Below are 18,235 nucleotides of genomic sequence, written 5' to 3' on the forward strand. Positions count from 1 at the left end.
TGCAGGTGATTCCCTGGTGGTCTCCTGTCTAGGCACTGACCAAACCCAGACTTGCGTAGCCTCATGTGCCTTAAGACCACACCCTGGGACTAGAGATTCCCCATTCACTGATCTTCTTAGGTCAAGCGGACTTCTGCAACACTTGGGACATACCTCACAACAAAGGATGCTTGAGAAGCATGCCTGGGGGTTACATTAAAACTGTCCTTCCAAGTGCTTGTCTATCTGCACAGCTGTCACGGCTTCCTCTAGAGCCCTCCCATGTTTGAGAATATCCTTCCCAGGGCCTGGACTCCAAATTTAGATGTGCTGTTCCAGCTTGCTTGACCCATGCTGACTAAGTGGAATAATTTTGCATCATGGAGAATGAGTATGGCTTGACTACATCCCCCAAATGACATCTCTCTCTCTCTCTCTCTCTCTCTCTCTCTCTCTCTCTCTCTCCCTCTCTCCCTCTCTCCCTCTCTCCCTCTCTCCCTCTCTCTCATAAGCACATGACATTGCTGGTCTGCATTTATCTGGTGATTCATTTCCATCCCCAGATTATTAGGACAGATGAATCATCTTCCCATGAAGCTGGAGAAGCAGCAAAGAATTCTGCCTTTTGGGCTGCACCCTCCATAGGCAGGCAGGCACTGAACTTATATGTGCTTTCCCCACATGTCTGCTAAATATGGCATTCTGGTTACTGGGGGTGGGTGAGCAGGACAGGAAGTGGCATGTGGGATCAGACAAATGCATTCCAACCAATGTTGTCCCTTCGGAGAAAAAAAGTAGGAAACACAGCAGCAAGCACTCAGTCACTCCTTCTAAACCTTGAGTAATTATAGGATCCCTTCAAATACTCTGACACAGGAAGGCTTGTTTAATGTCTTTCATATCTGACGGTGCAACTCTGGATGCCCCTTTCTGCCTACAATCTCTTATACAGTCATCTTGCAGGATTAGACAGCTAAGCAAGAAGCTATGTCTTTCCATACATGGTAAGAAACTCTGGATTTTTCATTGAACTGTATAATACAGAAGACAAGGCTACGTGGCCTGCTCAGGCTCCAATGTGTGTTATATTAGCAGTAGTGTGATATAGTGGTGTGCTATGCAGCTGATTACAGGGAGAACAGAAACTCCTTGTTATCACTCCCCAGGCCATTTCTGAGCATGATTCAAAGAGCTGCTAATGACCTGCAAAGCCTATACAGCTTGGGTCCAGGCTATTGGATGGACTGAATCTCCCTATATGAGCCTGCCCAGGCTTTGGGGCCTTCCGGGAACACCTTTCTCTTGGTCTTGCCACCTTCATAGGGATGTTTGGTGAGGCCATGAGGGAGGGTCTTCTTGGTGGCTGCTCCTGGATTGTGCAACTCCCTCCCACAGGAGGCTAGGCTGGTGCCCTCTCTGTTTTCCTTTTGCTGGCAAGCAAAGACTCTTCTGTTCTGACAGACTTTTGAGGCAGGGTCTTCTGAGGCTGCATGTTGTGCTTTTAGATGCGTCCAGTACTGCCTTTAATGGAGTTACTTTTTAATATGTATAGTGTATGTTTAGTTGTATCTGTCTAAGGGCTTATTCACAGTTGCCTTTCCTCTGTACCTTCCAAGCACTTTAAAGCTCTGTGTCAGAACACACACTCTCTCTTTGTCCCGGAGCTCTCCCTGCAAAAACCCACTCTTTAAAGCTGAACTGGAGAAAACAGCAATCCACAGAAAACACGAACTGTGATTTAAAGAGTGATTTTTCACAGAGAAAGCTCTTGGACAAAAAGAGTGTGTGCTTGGACTTGGAGTTTTAAAGCACAGACCTGTGCCTGGAAAGAGCAGGACAAAAGCTAAGTATGGATATGCCCTTAATTTATGCTGTGAGCTGCCTTGGGTGTTGCAGTGGGAGAATGGCAAGATATTAAAAAATAAATAAATAGCAGTGTGCCAGGAATATACCCTATTCCAAGTACCTCTAAGCAAAGGCAAAGTTGTGGGGAAGTCCTTATAAAGCTATTCTTTCTTTTCAGTATGTTTTCTTTCAATTTGAGAATAGGAGATGCTTGAAGGTATAAAATATGTGTGTGAGAGAGAGTGATTTGCTATATTCTGTCTACATGTTTTGGATGCAGCTAACCTCTTGCAAAACTCACAGGAGAGTTCAGATATTTTTTTTAAAAAAAACTAAAAATAAAAAATGTATCTTTCTGCACAGATAAACATTTGCATATAAGTTTCATTAACTTTCAGCCCAGCCAGCCACCATCTTTAGCTGCTGACATGGAAAGCTTTTTCTTGGATGGGGTGTGGGGACAGGAAGAAAAGCAAAATCCAGTTAAAGGCTCGAAACTTCGGTTTGGACAGACCTTGTCTTTCATGCTCAGAAGTCCTTTCCAAAGCAACAAGGGCAGTGCTCGCAACAGAGAGACAAATAAAGCATCCATTATGCAGGCAGCCAAGCTCAGACAGCTCTGGATATTCTGAGCAGCTTCAGAAATGCAGGAAGTGTAAGGGAATCCCAGGCTGGATGCTGGGATTATCCGCAGTGTACAGACAATGAACACAGCAATTCCAAGGAATGCAGTGTTCTCATTGGTCCAAGCACCATGCACCACACATGACATACACAGTATCTGCACTTATGAAACTTCCTTAGAGCAGGTCAGGCAATTGGTTCAACTAGCCCAGCATTGCCTACTACATGGCTAGTCTCCTCCTGGTGTTGTTAGACTACAGTTCCCTTTATCTCTGACCACTGACCACATTGGCTATGGATGATGGGAATCTGAAGCCCAATAAAATATTGAGGATGCCATGTTGGCTACCTTTGGGCTACTTTGAAAGGCAGAGGTCTTACAGGTGTTTTTAGGGTAGCGTGACAGATGCGGCTGCATTGGGTGCAGGAGGTGCCACAACAATGCTGTAGAACGGAGCACAAGAGATTGGGGGGGGGGACGGCCAGCAAATTTTAGTTTCGCACAGAGCGCTGCTGAAATTTGAGAGCCCGAAGTCTGCCACTGCATGCTGCCTGCGGTATTTTAATTGGTACACCAGTAATCAAACAAAACTCTAGTAGGATAACTGGCACATATTTTCTGGTATATTTACTTACTTTCTTAAGATTTTTGTGGCAAGCCATCAGTCAGGAGCACAGAGATCACCCATGTGGAATGCATTAACTATTGATAACCAATGTAATAAAGTGCTAAGATCCAGTAGCAGATGCCCCATTATTAGGCAATTTAAATTTTCAAAGTTTCCCCAGGTGATTAGTCTCCCCGCCTCCCCCAAAATAATGAGCTGAATTTGAGGGGAGGGGGAATAAAAAAACCTGTTGTCTAGCACCCCGGAATATTTTTAATGATAACATTGTAAAGAAACATATTGTAAGGGGAGCTGCCATCTCTGGGAGTTTACGAGCATATATTCATTTGTTATATTCAGAGTTTTAGTTTCTGGAGTTTTGGTCTGCAACTTTCATTAAGAATAGTTCCCCTCTGGCTGAACTGCTGTTGAGCAGAAAACCCATGGAATATCCTGCCTGAGCCTATTACTTCCTAGGAACTTGGATGGATGCTTTTAAAACTATAAACTTTTTTTTATCTATCCTGCATACTAAACTCTGCTTCCCCATACCTCCTACACTACACATTATCTCCCAAGGAACATTTTTAATCACCAATTACTGACTACCTATAAGAATGGCTATCCATCAAAGCTACAGAGTGACTGAAGGTTATCTCACTAGCTCCAGGCCTTTCTGTTATGCAAGGCCCTTTATGCACACTGAGACATGCTGTTTGAAGGAGCAGAAAAGAAGGAATTTGCTTTGAGATGAGAAAAAATATTTAATAGCAAGACAGCTGTGTTTTCTAGTGCCTTTCCCCAATCTGGTACCCTCCAGGTGCTGTTGACCTCCAATTACCATCAGCCCCAACCAACATGGTCAATGGTCATGGATGCTTGGAGCCAGAGCCTGCACACCCATGAGGCAAAGTAAGGTGACTGCCTCAGGCGGCAGGATCCACAGGGGCAGCAGATCCCAAAGAAGAGCTTTATGCCTTGTTTGTTCCTGATGTAGAGCTTTACTTACCGCTTCTTCCCTGTTGTGGGGGGTGGGGCACCATTTTGTCATTTTCCCTCAGGTGCCAAAATGGCTTAGGAGCTATAGTTACACCATATCTGGAGGGACATAGGCTCTGCCACCCTGTGTTTTAAAGGATATATTAACCTATCCCTGCATTAAAAGATATACACCTTGAGGGTACCTCAAGATATATCTCAAGGTTGTGGGAGACTGGTCTACACAGTGGCTGTTTCTCATATACACACTGCAACCTGTCTTTGTCTCTGTCTCACACACAAGCTGCTCACTTCAGATTGAAAATATTTTTTAAACAAACATAAAACTTTGCTATGATAACCTAAATATACAACAGCAGAAACACTTGATTCAGAAAAGGGAAGACCTCGTGAAGAATTTTTTTTGAACATTGCTCTGTACCCAAACACTCCTCTCTGGACCCAGTTCCAGCAGTCCTGAGACAGGAAGGAAAAGTCTCGACTTGTACTCCATGAATAGCTCTGGTCCGAGGACAGATTTAGATGTGGGTACATTATTATGTGGCTAAGTTACAATTAGGGTTTCTGGAAAGCACTGCAGAGTAGCTGAAAGATCTTGTCTTTACAACCCCAACTCGGGCATGGCCAGAGAGCTCCTGCTTTCTCTACTTCTACCTCCTTCCCTTCTGGACACAGTTATTTATATATCTATGAAGGCAAGTTATAGGGCCACGAGGAAGAACAGAAGGGGAATTCAACTTGGACATCAATATGCCCATGGACATTTTGCAAAAAAAGAAAAACAACCTAACCACCAAAAATGAGTCTCAGAAGTCAAATGTTTCTTAGTACATGAGAAAGAAAGAATGGGTGGAGGTTATGATGTTCAAAATGCCATAAGAAGAAGACCAAATAATATTTCTGTAATTGATTGGCTTGTAACTTTTTCAGGGTTGGCCAGCGTACAAAACACAGTTCCTCACAGCCAGCACTCTTTGCAAGGACTCAGCTGGTGCTAGCATCAGAACCCTGCTACTGACCTTCCAGAGGACCACTCTCTAATTTCCACTCGGTCCATGGTATAAGGTAGAAATTCAAAGACATTCCTGACCTGGCCTTTTCTCCTACAAGACGCATACATGCAGAGGGAGAGACATACAGTGAAACACACTTATTCCCTAAAAGGACCACCAGACGAACCTTCACAAACATGACACTAGCCATTTTCTCTTGGTGGTTTGAACCAAGAGTCATTCTCTTCATACTGGACCCTACACATGCACCCACAGTCCCACACACAGAGAGGAGCATTGCAGTGCTAGCAGAATATGTAAAGGGGGGAAGCTGAGCAGCTTCTCCCTCACCCCATCCCCCACATACAGCAAAGTGTCATCACCACGGTACCTTTCAACACCTTTGCTGCAAATAGTTCACCTCTGCTTGCCTGGTTGCTGAAGCTCCTTATGGAGTAAAACTCTGTCTAGTCTTGTGCAGTTAGTTTGCTGCCTTCCCAGCACAGCCTACTGTTACTCCCAAGGTTATTACATTCCATGTAGATACATATTGGTTGGCATCAACAGATAATGAGTGCGTTTTATCTCTCTGTTGGTGTATTGTGTTTGAGCAAAGGGTAATCTGGAATGACACCAAAAAAGTAATCAAACATAACTAAATTCCATTGTGCTTTGTTTTGTGAACAGCTATCCATCCTTTCATAGTTACAAAACTGAGGCCAGGAATCTGTTTTTGATATCAGAACTGGAGCTTGCACCCTTATCCTTTCACACACAAATCTACTCCTGTTTTCTACCACCACCAAACTTTCTTAATTTAAGGCTGCAAACCTAACCTCAGTCACATATGAGGAAGCCCCATTAAATTCAACAGTTTTGAGTAGACATGTTTAGGATCACACTATAAATTTGAAGAGGGAAACACTCTTTGTTCCCACTATAACCGATGGTAGTCAGTCTCATACACCTTTGCTGATCTACTGTACATCTATCTAGTAGACACAGACCTACCCTTTGTCCACCCTGGTCTAGTTGAAAGACAGCCATGAGACAACCTTCTTTAATATCTCATAGATGGAAAAATCTGTGGTATAGTAGAGAATAGTGTAACCTGGATCTGTTGAATCTCAGCTGCTGGGCACAATGCTGGCATACAATTACTCTGATTGCACTTGCAAAATGAGGTCAGGGTTCTTGCACTGTGCCCTGCACAGACATACATAATGATAAGGAATGCCTGCTGCTTGCTTCAAGGATTGTTCCCCCATAGCTCCAAAAAACCCTAACCAAATAAACAAAAATGCCAGTTGAAGCATCACGAGACAAAGCAAAGACAAATGATTCATCTATCAAGCTTGAGAGGTGGCTAAAAGAAGGGAGAGTTGCAGCAGGACCTCTAGATTCAATAGCACCACCGTACAACAAGAGACTATAACTCCATAGTAATGCCTGGGACTGTAGCTCAATGTACAGCACACATTTTACACACAGGAAGTCTCAGGGTTAATTCTGGACTTTTCCATTAAAAAGGACCAGGCAGCAGATGATGTGAAAACACCTCTCTACCTATGATTCTGGAGACCCAAAGGGTCAGAACAATATTGGGAAAGATGGACAAATAGTGTGACCTGATCTAAGAAGCTTCCTACGGGTTATATCTAATTGCTGTATGTACACAAGTGGAAGAGCCTTCCACTTATGCAACAAGATTTCTTGTCCCTGCAGCCCTCCACATACCCTCAAAAACTGCTCCAGAGGATTGGCAGACTTTCTAGAGCAAAGATGGAGCAAAGCTGCATGGGAGAGGAGAAGTATGGTAGCATAAACCGAAGTCCATTTGCACTCTCTGGAATCCACCCTTTGCTCTAAAGGCTGGAATCCTGAACACACTGACTAGGAAGTGAGCCTCACTGAACAAAGTATGACTTCCTTTAAAGTAAAAAACACAGATTGCTCAGGAAGGAAGGGGCAATCTAGATGAAAGGAGACCCATTCAGGTCCAAAGTTAGAACTAGGGATGGGAAAACCTCTTCCGGTTGGTTCTCTCCGTTTCTCATTTTTCCAATTGCATGTTCCCTTCTCCACAGTTCTGCAGCAATTTGTGATTTAAACAAAACCAAAAGACCGCATGAAATTGTGTCTGCATTTTAGGGCAAACATCTCCTAACATACACATTTTTGTGTGGAATTTTGAGCTTATCTCCCACCCTTGGTTGGGCCAATCCTTTCCTGATAAACAATGCAGCTACCGGTACCCAAGTAGGACATACCCGTCTTCTAAAGTCCCTTTTAAATCATCTCCAGCTGCATGTGCATATGAGCAAGCTCTCTGACAGACTGGCAAATGCAGCTGGAGTGACTCGCCTGGCAAGCAGGACAAATGGGGACAGAGACAGCCACAAGAAAGCCCAGTGATCTCATCTAGGGAGGCAGACAAAGCAGGTGGGCAATGTCAGCCGGCATGTAGCTAACCAGCTCCTTGGCCGCTGTGGGGGAGAGAGGGAGAAAGCACGAAGGGAAAATGCTGCCTGCCTTGGCAATTCCTGGGCCAATGTTAGATCCACAGCATCCCTTGTGTGAGGTAAGTTTCAGTGGAAGAGATTATTTGTAGAGTGCCTGCAGATTTACACCAGGTTGTGAGATGCCTTCTGTGTCCAGCCCTCCAGCTGGGCTAGAACTGAAAGGAGTATCCAATAATAGATTTAGAGGGCTTTGCAAAGCAGAAAATTAAGGTGACATGGGCACACACACAAAAAAACCCTGTAATGCTTTAAGTACACTGTCCTCTCCGGAATATTTTAATTTTAAGCAAGTTCCAAATGGTGAGTAGATTTCCTATGCTAACAACTGTCAAGTGTTAATTATCACTGCGTGATATCTCTCAAATACTGACAGACGGTAAATACAAGATAGATGTTATGTGTCAAACGTTATTAGGTGATGTCACTACATCCCCTGGCAAGAGGCTATTGTAGCCCCATCATCTATCTCATAAAGCAGACATGGCCAAACTCAGCCCTCCAGCTGTTTTGGGACTAAAATTCCCATCATCCCTGACCACTGGTCCCGTTAGCTAGGGATGATGGGAGTTGCAGTCCCAAAACAGCTGGAGGGCCAAGTTTGGCCATGCCTGTCATAAGGGTAAGTTGGCAATGTACATTTATTGGCTCACTAGTTACAACACTGGAAAGTGCACCTCAGGGTCCCCCCCCCCCCCCCGGATATTTAAGGTAAGAGTCTCTCTGGAGAGACTAACAATTGCAATTTTTACTTACAACATGCACATATAGACATTATGTAATAATATGCAAATGCAACAACAAAATAATTACATTCTTTGATTGACAGGTAGGTTGCCCCACCGACCTGACCAAGTTGGTTCCCAGGATCATATGTTCCTACAGAGCCATATACTCACTAGGTTTGGGGAAAAGGTGCTAGACAATATAAATATGATTATGCAGAAAAACTTAAAATTTTCAGAGGTGTAACAGGAAACTGTGGCTTAAACAAACAAGAATGGAAGCCCCAAAGCCAGCATGCAGGGAAACAGGGGAGGCATTGAGTGGGCGGGCCAAACATCGATTCTTGGCCTAATAAACTGGAAGGAATTAAACTAAGTTTCTGATCCAGCCAGTTGGAAGGAAAGACAAGTTATTTTTTGTACAACACGTCTTCAAAGTGATCACTATAATTTGTGGAGATCCATGTGTAAGAAGTAGGGCTATTGAAAAATTAAGGAGTCTTTGATTGATAATAACCTGCCTTTGAAATTATATATTTAAATGTAACCAGTTTGTATTTTAACAAAACATCAATACAGGTACATTTTTTGAGGTAGTGAAATACGTATGTGATATCTAAGAACTCAATAAAGAAAAGATATCACTCATAGTTCATAAGCAAGGCAGGCTTTAATATTTTGCTTTCTTCAGCCATGAAAAATAAATAGGGAGGATTCAACATCGTGTTAAAGCAATCATTCCATCAGGGCAAGCATTTCAGCTTGCCAGATGGCGTAATCCTCCCTGCCCCATGCACTGTTACTGGGACCTCTCCCGGCCCACCCAGAATCAATTTCTGAGGCCATGGAGGGAGGAAAGGGAGGGGAGACCCACTGAGCAATCAAAAACCCTTGCAGGGCACTTCTGCTGATGGGACTCATTAGTTTTGTCACTAACATCAACATCAGGGATCACCAAACATGGTGCCTCATCAGTTGATGTCATGCTACAGCTCCCATCAGCTCCAGCCAGCACGGTCAATGGTGAGGAATGAAGGGAGCTGTAGTCAACAAATATCTGGAGGGAATCAATAAATGCTGAATTTATCTAGTACAGGGAGAAACAAACTAGTTAATCACCAGGTCAAAATCTAGCTGAAGATCATCTCGAATGGTACGCTATTCTACCAATGAAATTCCCTTTTGGAATTTCCACTGAATGTGTGAGGAGCAAGAGGAAGCTCAGTCTATCTAGACTAAAAAAGGGACTGCAAACTTCAACCATTCTAGATTTATCCACTGTCCCTAAAACAACATTATGTCTGGAATGGCTGTTACATTACAATCTGCTTCTCATGCAAAGACTATGATGAACCCCACGTGCGGCAACATTCTGTCAAAGAAGTCAGTGTTGCTTTTCAAAAAATAAGAGAACCACCTGCAGCTTGAATCCATCCAAATGACGTAGTCAGTGGGTATCCATGGGGCATGTTATTCAATGATGCAATGCCCTGTCTGTGCCAGGCTGCCTCTTTTCCAAAGACATGGGCATTACTCACAATGCATCAAGCAAAAATAATAATAAAAGTACACAAATAAGAATTGCAATTGAAAGGAGATTGAAAACAACAACAACAAATCAGCCAATCAGCCAATGGATCAGTGTGTTTGATGGATAGGGTTCTGCCTTGTGTCTTCCAGTTCAGGATGCTGTGCACATTTTCTGTTATGAAGATTGATACTTAAGCCCATGTTTGTGTATTCCATTTTTCTGCTCCTTTAAGACAGCTGGCGGTATTATTTCTCTATAGAGAAGGCTTGATGCGAGGGGTGCGCACGGTGGGGAAAATTTGTCAAGATGTTCTTTGGCAAGAGAGAGGGTGAAGAGGGAAGGGAGCCTTAACTCTTAAGAGGTTTTCAAAATGTGCTGCCATTTTCTTTTGCTTTGGGACGGCATCTTTTTGTTTTTGTTTTGATTTTTTGTTTTGCATTTTTTTCCAGGTTCATCGTTTGTTATCTATCCACATACTTACGGTATACACATACCGGTACTTCATTATACACCTTTAGGCGCCCGGCAAAAACATTCCCTTTTAGCCTTTGGTTGATTTGATTGACATCCTATGCCCTTTTAAAATGTGGTTATTTGGAGGGGTGTGTTAGTGGGTGTTTTTTTATGATATGTATTGTGGTTTTATATTTTGATTTTGTTCTGTGAACCACCCTGAGACCTCCAGGTATGGGGCAGTATATAAATGTAAATAAAGAATCAAACCAATAAATAATACTTATCATATGCATTGTTTTTGCAAACCACTTAGAGACTGATGTGGTGTTCAGCAGTATATAAAAATGCAAAATAAAATGATAAAATGAAACTGCTTTCAGACAATTACATTTTCACTGTGTTCAAATTTCATTTTTGCTCCAAAGAACTCAAGGCAGCATGCCATTGAAGAGATCAATGTCATCAAAAGACACTGCCTGGCAGATTGAAATGGCAGTGTCAGACAGCAGACGTTGGGGAGAAGCAGCACAGCCACAAGGTGCTGAGAGGCAGAGGGGTGTGTGTGTGTGTATTATGCAACCTGTCTTGTGTTCTTTACTCTACTTCGATGTCCTCAAGTGCACTGCCCCATTGCCAGTGTCGAAGGCAGCTTTGGCTGGTATGTGTGTGTTATCTTGTCTTCCCTCCTCAGGCAGCAAAAGGTGTTGGGCTGGCCCTAGTCTCTATACTCAGAGTGCTAAAGCCTTCTAAGGCCACAGCCACACCATACCTTTAAACCCTCCAAAGAATCCTGGGAACTATAGCTTGCTCCTCACAGAGTTACAATGATCAGCAGCCTTAACAAACTGCAGTCTCCAGGATTTGGGCTGGGGCGGGGGAGGGAATGTGCTTTAAATGTACAGTGTGTGCATAGGCTAAGCCAGCCAGCCACTGGTGGAAAAGCAATTCCACAGAAGAAGCATCTTTCAAAGCCTGAGAAGCTCCAAATGGTGATGATAGACGATGTGCTAATGAGCCCAGGAAACACCTGTTTGATAGAGAAAAATTCCACCCACCTGCTTTCTATCAGAGCGAGAATTACTGAGTTGCAATTAGGAGTGTAACTCTACATCAAAATCACTTATCAAATATAAACACCCACATGCAATAAACATAATTGTAAGCTGGAGTTATCTAGGACCCATTAAGTGTTTCTGCTGCAGTTCAGGTCCCCAACACATCCCTCATCACGAGAGCTTATGGGGATGATGAAGGTTGCAATTTCCTGCTTATTCTTTCCATATCCATTAAACAACTGGACAACCACACTGTTCCCATTACAAGCTGTTCCTTGGAATAGATATTATAAGAGCTTTGCTGTATTTTTCTTTAGCGCCTGGTTTACTCTTCTCACTGGGGATGGCAGGCTGGGTCTAATTTGAAATGCAGGCTGCCACTCAGGCATGATCTGTGTAGCTTTTATATCAGAGAGTAGAAGGTCAGAGAGAAACAGAGAGATAAGCTTACTTGGACTTGTCGGGTCACCAAATCTTCGGAGTCTCCCACTGGAGGTCCTTGAGATTCCTACAGTAAAGGAAAAATAGGCATTAGGTGCTAAGCAGGTGATGGCAAGCACAAGGTTTGCCAAGGGATCTAGATTTAGCAAACAGGTATGAACGACTGAACTTCAGATACTTTGCATAAAAACATCACAGCCTGGCTGGATCAGGCCAAAGGCCCATCTGGCAGAGCACCCTGTCCTCACAGTCACCATCCCTGTGTTAGGAATGTACCAACTATAACCCAAAGATCTTGTTTGCCTTTTCACAAGAAACATCAAGAGCTAAAAATGCCAATGGGGAGGCTAAGTTCTCAAGTTTCTGCCTGATTTACTGCAGAAACAAAGACCAGGGGCACATCCAGATTGTCAGAACTAGTAGTTCTCTCAGATAGTGCTATATGTATGCCTTTTATGTAGTAAGAAGCAGCTTGGAAGGGACCTGGGATCATCGCCTTTGGTTGTACTCCTATTTCTAAGAAATAGCAACTTTAGGAAGCAGGGGAGGAATTACTACCATGATTGTCTTCCCCCACCCCTGGCAGGGCTCCTGATACTTTAATAACTATGTGATAAGGGATTTGCAGGAACTTAATTCCCACCCTCCCCCAACAAAAATAGCATATGACTATTAAGAAAAGCTCTGCCTGCTAAATCTTTGCTTGTCATTCATATATGACTTTTCAAATAAAGCATACAACAGCCATTAGACACTCTGGGGTAATGTTGGGAATGGGGGGGAGGGACAGTGGACTGGCCCCCTGCTGAAAAAGTTTGCTGACTAAGTCTTAGATCAGGGGTCAGCAAACTTTTTCAGCAGGGGGCCAGTCCACTGTCCCTCAGACCTTGTGGGCGGGCCGGACTATATTTTTTTTGGGGGGGGGGGAATGAATGAATTCCTATGCCCCACAAATAACCCAGAGATGCATTTTAAATAAAAGGACACATTCTACTCATGTAAAAACACGCTGATTCCAGGACCATCCACGGGCTGGATTTAGAGGGCAATTGGGCCAGATCCGGCCCCCGGGCCTTACTTTGCCTACCCATGTCTTAGATACACCTTCATCACATCTCAAAAAGAGTTGTGTGTCATCAGGATAGAGACAGAACAAGCAGCAAACACAATGAAACTAGACAAAGATGATGACGATTCCTGCTGACAGGTCTGCTTGGAAAAAGTGACTCATGCCCTATGTATCTGCATGACTCTATATGTGCCACGTGGCTTCCTTCGTTAAGTAAGTATTATTGTCATTATAAGGATTATTACATTGAAATATGAAGTGTGACCAAACAATTTACCTGTTCTAAAGGAGACTAAAGTCAATCTGAAACTACTAACACTGGTGTAGTTGGGGTTCTATTATAATTGAAAAACAGTACTTTCTCCACTGACTTGGCTGTAGCTCTTTAAGGGGCCTGCAGCCCTGAAAATGTAGCTCCATTAACTGCCATGGACTGGTTGGACACAGAGGAATGGTGGGAGGAACTAGCAGGGGAACCACCAAGGGAAGAAGGCTCAGAGCCTGGGGAGTGGTGGTGATGGGACAATGATGAGTGGTCACAGGGAGAAGAGGGAGAAGTTTGGGAAGAGGAGGTGTCAGAAGCTGAGTAGGTAACAGGGCTTAGTGAGCTAGGAGAGTCTGTGGCAGAGAGAAGTTCAGAATCAGAGGCAGAAGCTGAAGCAGGAGGATGTGCGGAGGCCAAGAGGCAGAGATGAGTCAGGCTGGTGAAGAGTCGTGGGTGTCTTCCTCTCCTGCTACAACAAGTTCCCCTTCCTCATTGTCTTGAAGAACCAGAAGAGGCATGAAAAGGTTGGAGCAAAAGTTGGCGATGTGCAGACGCAGTCTCCGATTGCTTGTTGTGTTGGGGGGAACCCTGGAGAGAAGAGGACTTAGGCAGCTGCAGAGAGGTGGGGACCTTCAGACTCAACAACTGCTTCATGGGGGTAAGAGCTGCCAGAGATGAGTTGCTGTACTCATTAAACCTGACACTCCTGTGCAAATGTTTTTGCTAATAAAGAGTTAACTCCAACTTGTACAGTGTGATTTACTGCTGCCTCACTCCTGACATTTACTTACAGTGCCAAAGACTAAACCGATGGTGTCCTACAATATATTGATCTATGACCCCATCATGTCCATGAATGCTCAGAAGCCAAAGGGAAGGGCTCAAAATGGCTCCTAGTAGTTGACAGGAAGGCAGCCATTTGTTGTCTCCAGAGCACCCAGCCCTCCCTTGAAGCTAATATTCTCTGCACTCCTGCTCATCTTGTCTGTTTCCTTCACCAACCATCCTTCCCCTCAGTGCTCACAAAAGCTAATCAACATTATTTTGAATTCTAGATTTTGAAAGCACAAATTGTTTCGAATTAGCAGGCATTTTTGCATTTTGCAGAATTTTGCAGGCTTTGGCATTGATCGTAATAGCTAAAATGCCTTCAAATTCTGTTGGGAAAGCACTGTAGCAAACCAAATGAAGGTGTATGGCAAGGGGAGGAGACAAACGTAAGAACTGTTCTTCTAAACTGCAGCTCCTTTCCCACTTCCACTCTCCATTGAAATGGAACAACTCAAAAATTAAAAGATGGGCCATCCAAGAACATTCCACTGCGTGACTATATCCTGGCTATGCTAAATTATAGTCTTTGGGGTGGTTAGCCATTTTGCGGCTGGACAATATTCCTTGAGACTTTATGGCATCTGGTTTGGCAAGCCTCACCCAATTTTCCACGATTCAATAACGCTGATAACAGACTCCCCCTTTCCTGGACACTTTTCTTCAATTCCAAGCAGTCTGGCCTTCTGTAACTCCTTCCATCTTGAATTTCCCTCCCCACTGACCCTTCCCATTTTACTTTGGCCGGTACAAGCAAGAAATTAAAAATTGAAAAGAAATGCAAATTCAGGTCACACCATCCCAAATTTCCAGGAAAACAGCAGGTAATTACAGCACAAAATTCCCACAATTATCCAGGCTAGCAGGGCTGCAAATGGATATTTTCTGCAAGCAATTAACACAGAAATGTGCACTAAACTTCCACTAGGTTGTATTAGTTTACCAGAAGTGGTTTTTAATGATGTGTGAAATATCACATAAAATACAAAAATTATCAGGTAAGGAAGCATTCTGAAAATGGAGTGAAGTGCTGTTTCAGTGCAGCCTTCATTGCATTTCGTCCCAAACATAGTGTGTGAAATATTTCACTTCAGGGAATAGTTATCAGAATGGAAGATCTTTGGGCCCTTCCCTCTCTAACAATTCCTCAATTAATTAAAAAACAAACCAACCTGACCAGGCCTGCCTCCGTGCTTTTAACAGGAGGTTGGTCTTAAGCATTCAATCTGCAAAACATAACTCCATGCCATGAAAAGCATAATCATTTGCTAATGGCCACAGGTCAAGCTGCTTCTTCAAGGGACAGCTTAAGGGGATAGTGGAAAATGTGGGGCAATCAGCCTTATATAACCAACATGCTTAGCTCTAATCAATGCATGAAGGGGTTAAGACCACAGAGTAAACTGTCCTGCCATGCTTAGGTAGGTCACTTCCCTTCACCTTGGGAGGAAAAGTTATGAAGCCTTTGTCCTTTTCATTTCCACCAAGTGAACCCTACCAGTAAGGGGGTCTAAGGTGGATGCTTCAAGCTTAGACTATGAGGTTTAAGCAATCCATCTTTGTGTTTCTATACAAACAATTTAAAAACATTTACCATTTTGGAACCTAAGTTATACTGCCTGTCTCTTTCTGTGCTAAGGAACGTGGAGAACTTTGGAAGCAACTTAGAAAGAGGACATTTTAAAGGTCTAACAGCCTATATTTCCATGCTTTACTTTGCTGCATGTTTTGTAATTTTAAATCTCTGCTAGGGTTCTCTCCTCAAAGAGTACTTGCTCCAAACCTGATTCAGAGTCAGGGCTACCATTTCCCCCCACTTCATTAAATTTATATAACACTTAATTACAATTGTCTCCAAGCCGTGTATAGGTAACTCAAAACAATGGGTCCAGATCTTATTTACTGGGCGTTGACTAACTGAAATATGCAACTATTGCTTACAAAAATGGCTTGTCCAATCTAGAACACTCCTGATCCAGAAGGGGACTCTGAACAATTTTTTTATACTGTTCTCACCTACTGGGGGGGGGGCACCCCTTGACTGCTTTTTGGCCCTCAGGATGGAGTTTACTGTACATCACCTTCAGGGCAGACAGCAACTGGTGGTGAGAGAGGGGGACTTCAGTGGGTAACTGGTGCAAGTCCTCTATCCAGACTAAGAGCACATTTCAGATCTTAGCCCCACATAGCTGCTTTTCCTTCAAAATAAAAGGTGACTGGCTTCACGCATATTTTGTTTTGTTTTTAAGGATGAAGATGGTAATGTGAAAAGGAAAGGATCTAAGTGATTAGCCTGTTGATGTTCATCTGGCTGCATCTTGCCTCCCTTGCAATAGTTCAAACAAGCCCTCCCCTTTATTAGCACTAAAATTAAACCAACAAGAGGAATATGCAAAGCCACAGCTGCTTTCCAGCATTAATCAGAAACACTCATTGAAAAATTTATGGTTTCCCAGCCTCTGCGTAAAGGAACCACTTGCCAAATATAAGCCAAGCGCAGCTGTGCTGAAAACACAAGCCATGTGCATGAGCGCTTTGTGCTTCTCTCTGCCTCAAATATGCCTGGCAGCAACGCGGTGCATACAGCTCACTTCAGGGAAGGGAGAGAAAAGGTGTTTCTGCAGTTGGCTCTTCAGATTGGCAACTCCAGCATGACTTGCTACACAGCTGACAGTCATAAGAACATGATTGTAAGACGAGCTGGGCTAGATCAGGGCAACAGCCCATCAAGTCCAGCACCCTGTTCTTACAGTTGCTAACCAGATGCCCGTGAGAAGCCTGTGAAGCTGGCTAGGGGTACAACAAGTCCATTTGCTGGCTGGCTGACAAGGTTGCAGGGCCAGGCATTGGTGCTGCAAACTTAGGTTATACAGTGGTACCTCGGGTTAAGAACTTAATTCGTTCCGGAGGTCTGTTCTTAACCTGAAACTGTTCTTAACCTGAAGCACCACTTTAGCTAATGCGGTCTCCTGCTGCCACTGGAGCACGATTTCTGTTCTCATCCTGAAGCAAAGTTCTTAACCTGAGGTGCTATTTCTGGATTAGTGGAGTTTGTAACCTGAAGCGTATGTAACCCGAGGTACCACTGTACTATAATCTTTCTGCTCTTGATTTTAAGCAAAGAATAATTGTAGCCCTGAATGACCACAATCCTGCAGGCTCCCCTAGATTAATGTCAAGGGCTCAGAAGGGCCTCTCCCCCCCCTCTCTGAGTCTCCAAAATTGAAGAACTTGGGTTCCATCTCTGTTCCTACTTCATGACTGGCTTTCTACCACCATGTCACAGTATGTAGTAATTAAGACTGGGGGATTTTGGCGTGTAAATTTGGCTCCCTGCAGCAAAGAATGGGATTTTCCATGGAAAATATGTTTGCTGTTCCAGATCTGCTGATATTTGGGTGGCAGGATGAAGAGGAGAAGGCACAGTCTATGCAGTACAGATACAGCTATGCTGCACTTGTACAAAGGGTTCTGGCAGGTTGTACAGGCCATATACTGCTAGAGTCCCCTGAATGGGGCAGATCACCCCTTTGCCACTGCCTTCTAGTGGAATGTGGGTGAAACTACAAAGGATGGAAGGAAGAAATCAGCAAGCATGTTGGTAGTGGATGTTCACATATTACTACATGAATAATCTGAAAAGCCGTCTCTGGCTGGTAAAAAAACAACAACAATCTGCCTTGTTTTAGGGGCAGACTTGAAACAATGAGATACTAGTGGGGGTTAGGCTCAACTTAATTATTCTCCTCCACCCTCCCCCATGCATCATACAAAACCTCCAGTTACAGGCTTTCAAGAGCTCTTGAAGAGAAGCACATAACATTTTAAAGATTACAAAGTAGCATACAAAGGCGTGAATGAAACTAATTAACAATACCTATAAATACAACTTATAACCAACAAATAAACGTAACAAAATACTACATGACCAAAGTCTGGGGATAAAATGTTTTGAGATGAAACATGTCCTGTTGTGTTTTTCAAACAAAAACTGGTTCAGGGAAGCAGACTCCTTCTGACATCATAGCTTTGGTTTGGTTTTGGGACATTTGACTACCCTGAGTTGTACTGGAATATAGCTTAGGGTGGAGAAACACTCCCCCAAGTCGTGTGTGTGTGTGTGTGTGTGTGTGTGTGTGTGTGTGTGTGTGTGTGTTAATGGGCCTGGATGAAGTTAAAAAACAGTTCCTTCCAGCGTGAAGATTCAAGTTTCAGTTCTTAAAACACACACACACAATTTGATCTTATTTTCCATGCACACTGAACTCTGTGATTAATCCAAGGTTTATCCATCTGATC

At 43.5% G+C, this 18,235-nt stretch overlaps 1 protein-coding gene across 2 annotated transcripts in view; it reads right to left on the reverse strand.

Annotated features, from left to right (window-relative positions):
- The window catches only part of SEPTIN9 (septin 9), a 217,685-nt gene that overhangs the window by 171,244 nt on the left and 28,206 nt on the right, over nucleotides 1-18,235 (reverse strand). The window contains exon 2 of one of the 2 annotated variants that reach the window (XM_083487581.1): nucleotides 11,785-11,841. In XM_083487581.1, coding sequence (XP_083343707.1) covers nucleotides 11,785-11,841 — 57 coding nt within the window. Of the gene's footprint in view, nucleotides 1-5,438; nucleotides 5,580-11,784; nucleotides 11,842-18,235 lie in introns of those variants that run through there. The other variant, XM_083487584.1, reaches the window with a different exon arrangement.

This window comes from Podarcis liolepis (assembly GCF_965112155.1).
Source record: "Podarcis liolepis genome assembly, chromosome: 2".
NCBI classification, from domain to species: Eukaryota; Metazoa; Chordata; class Lepidosauria; order Squamata; family Lacertidae; genus Podarcis; species Podarcis liolepis.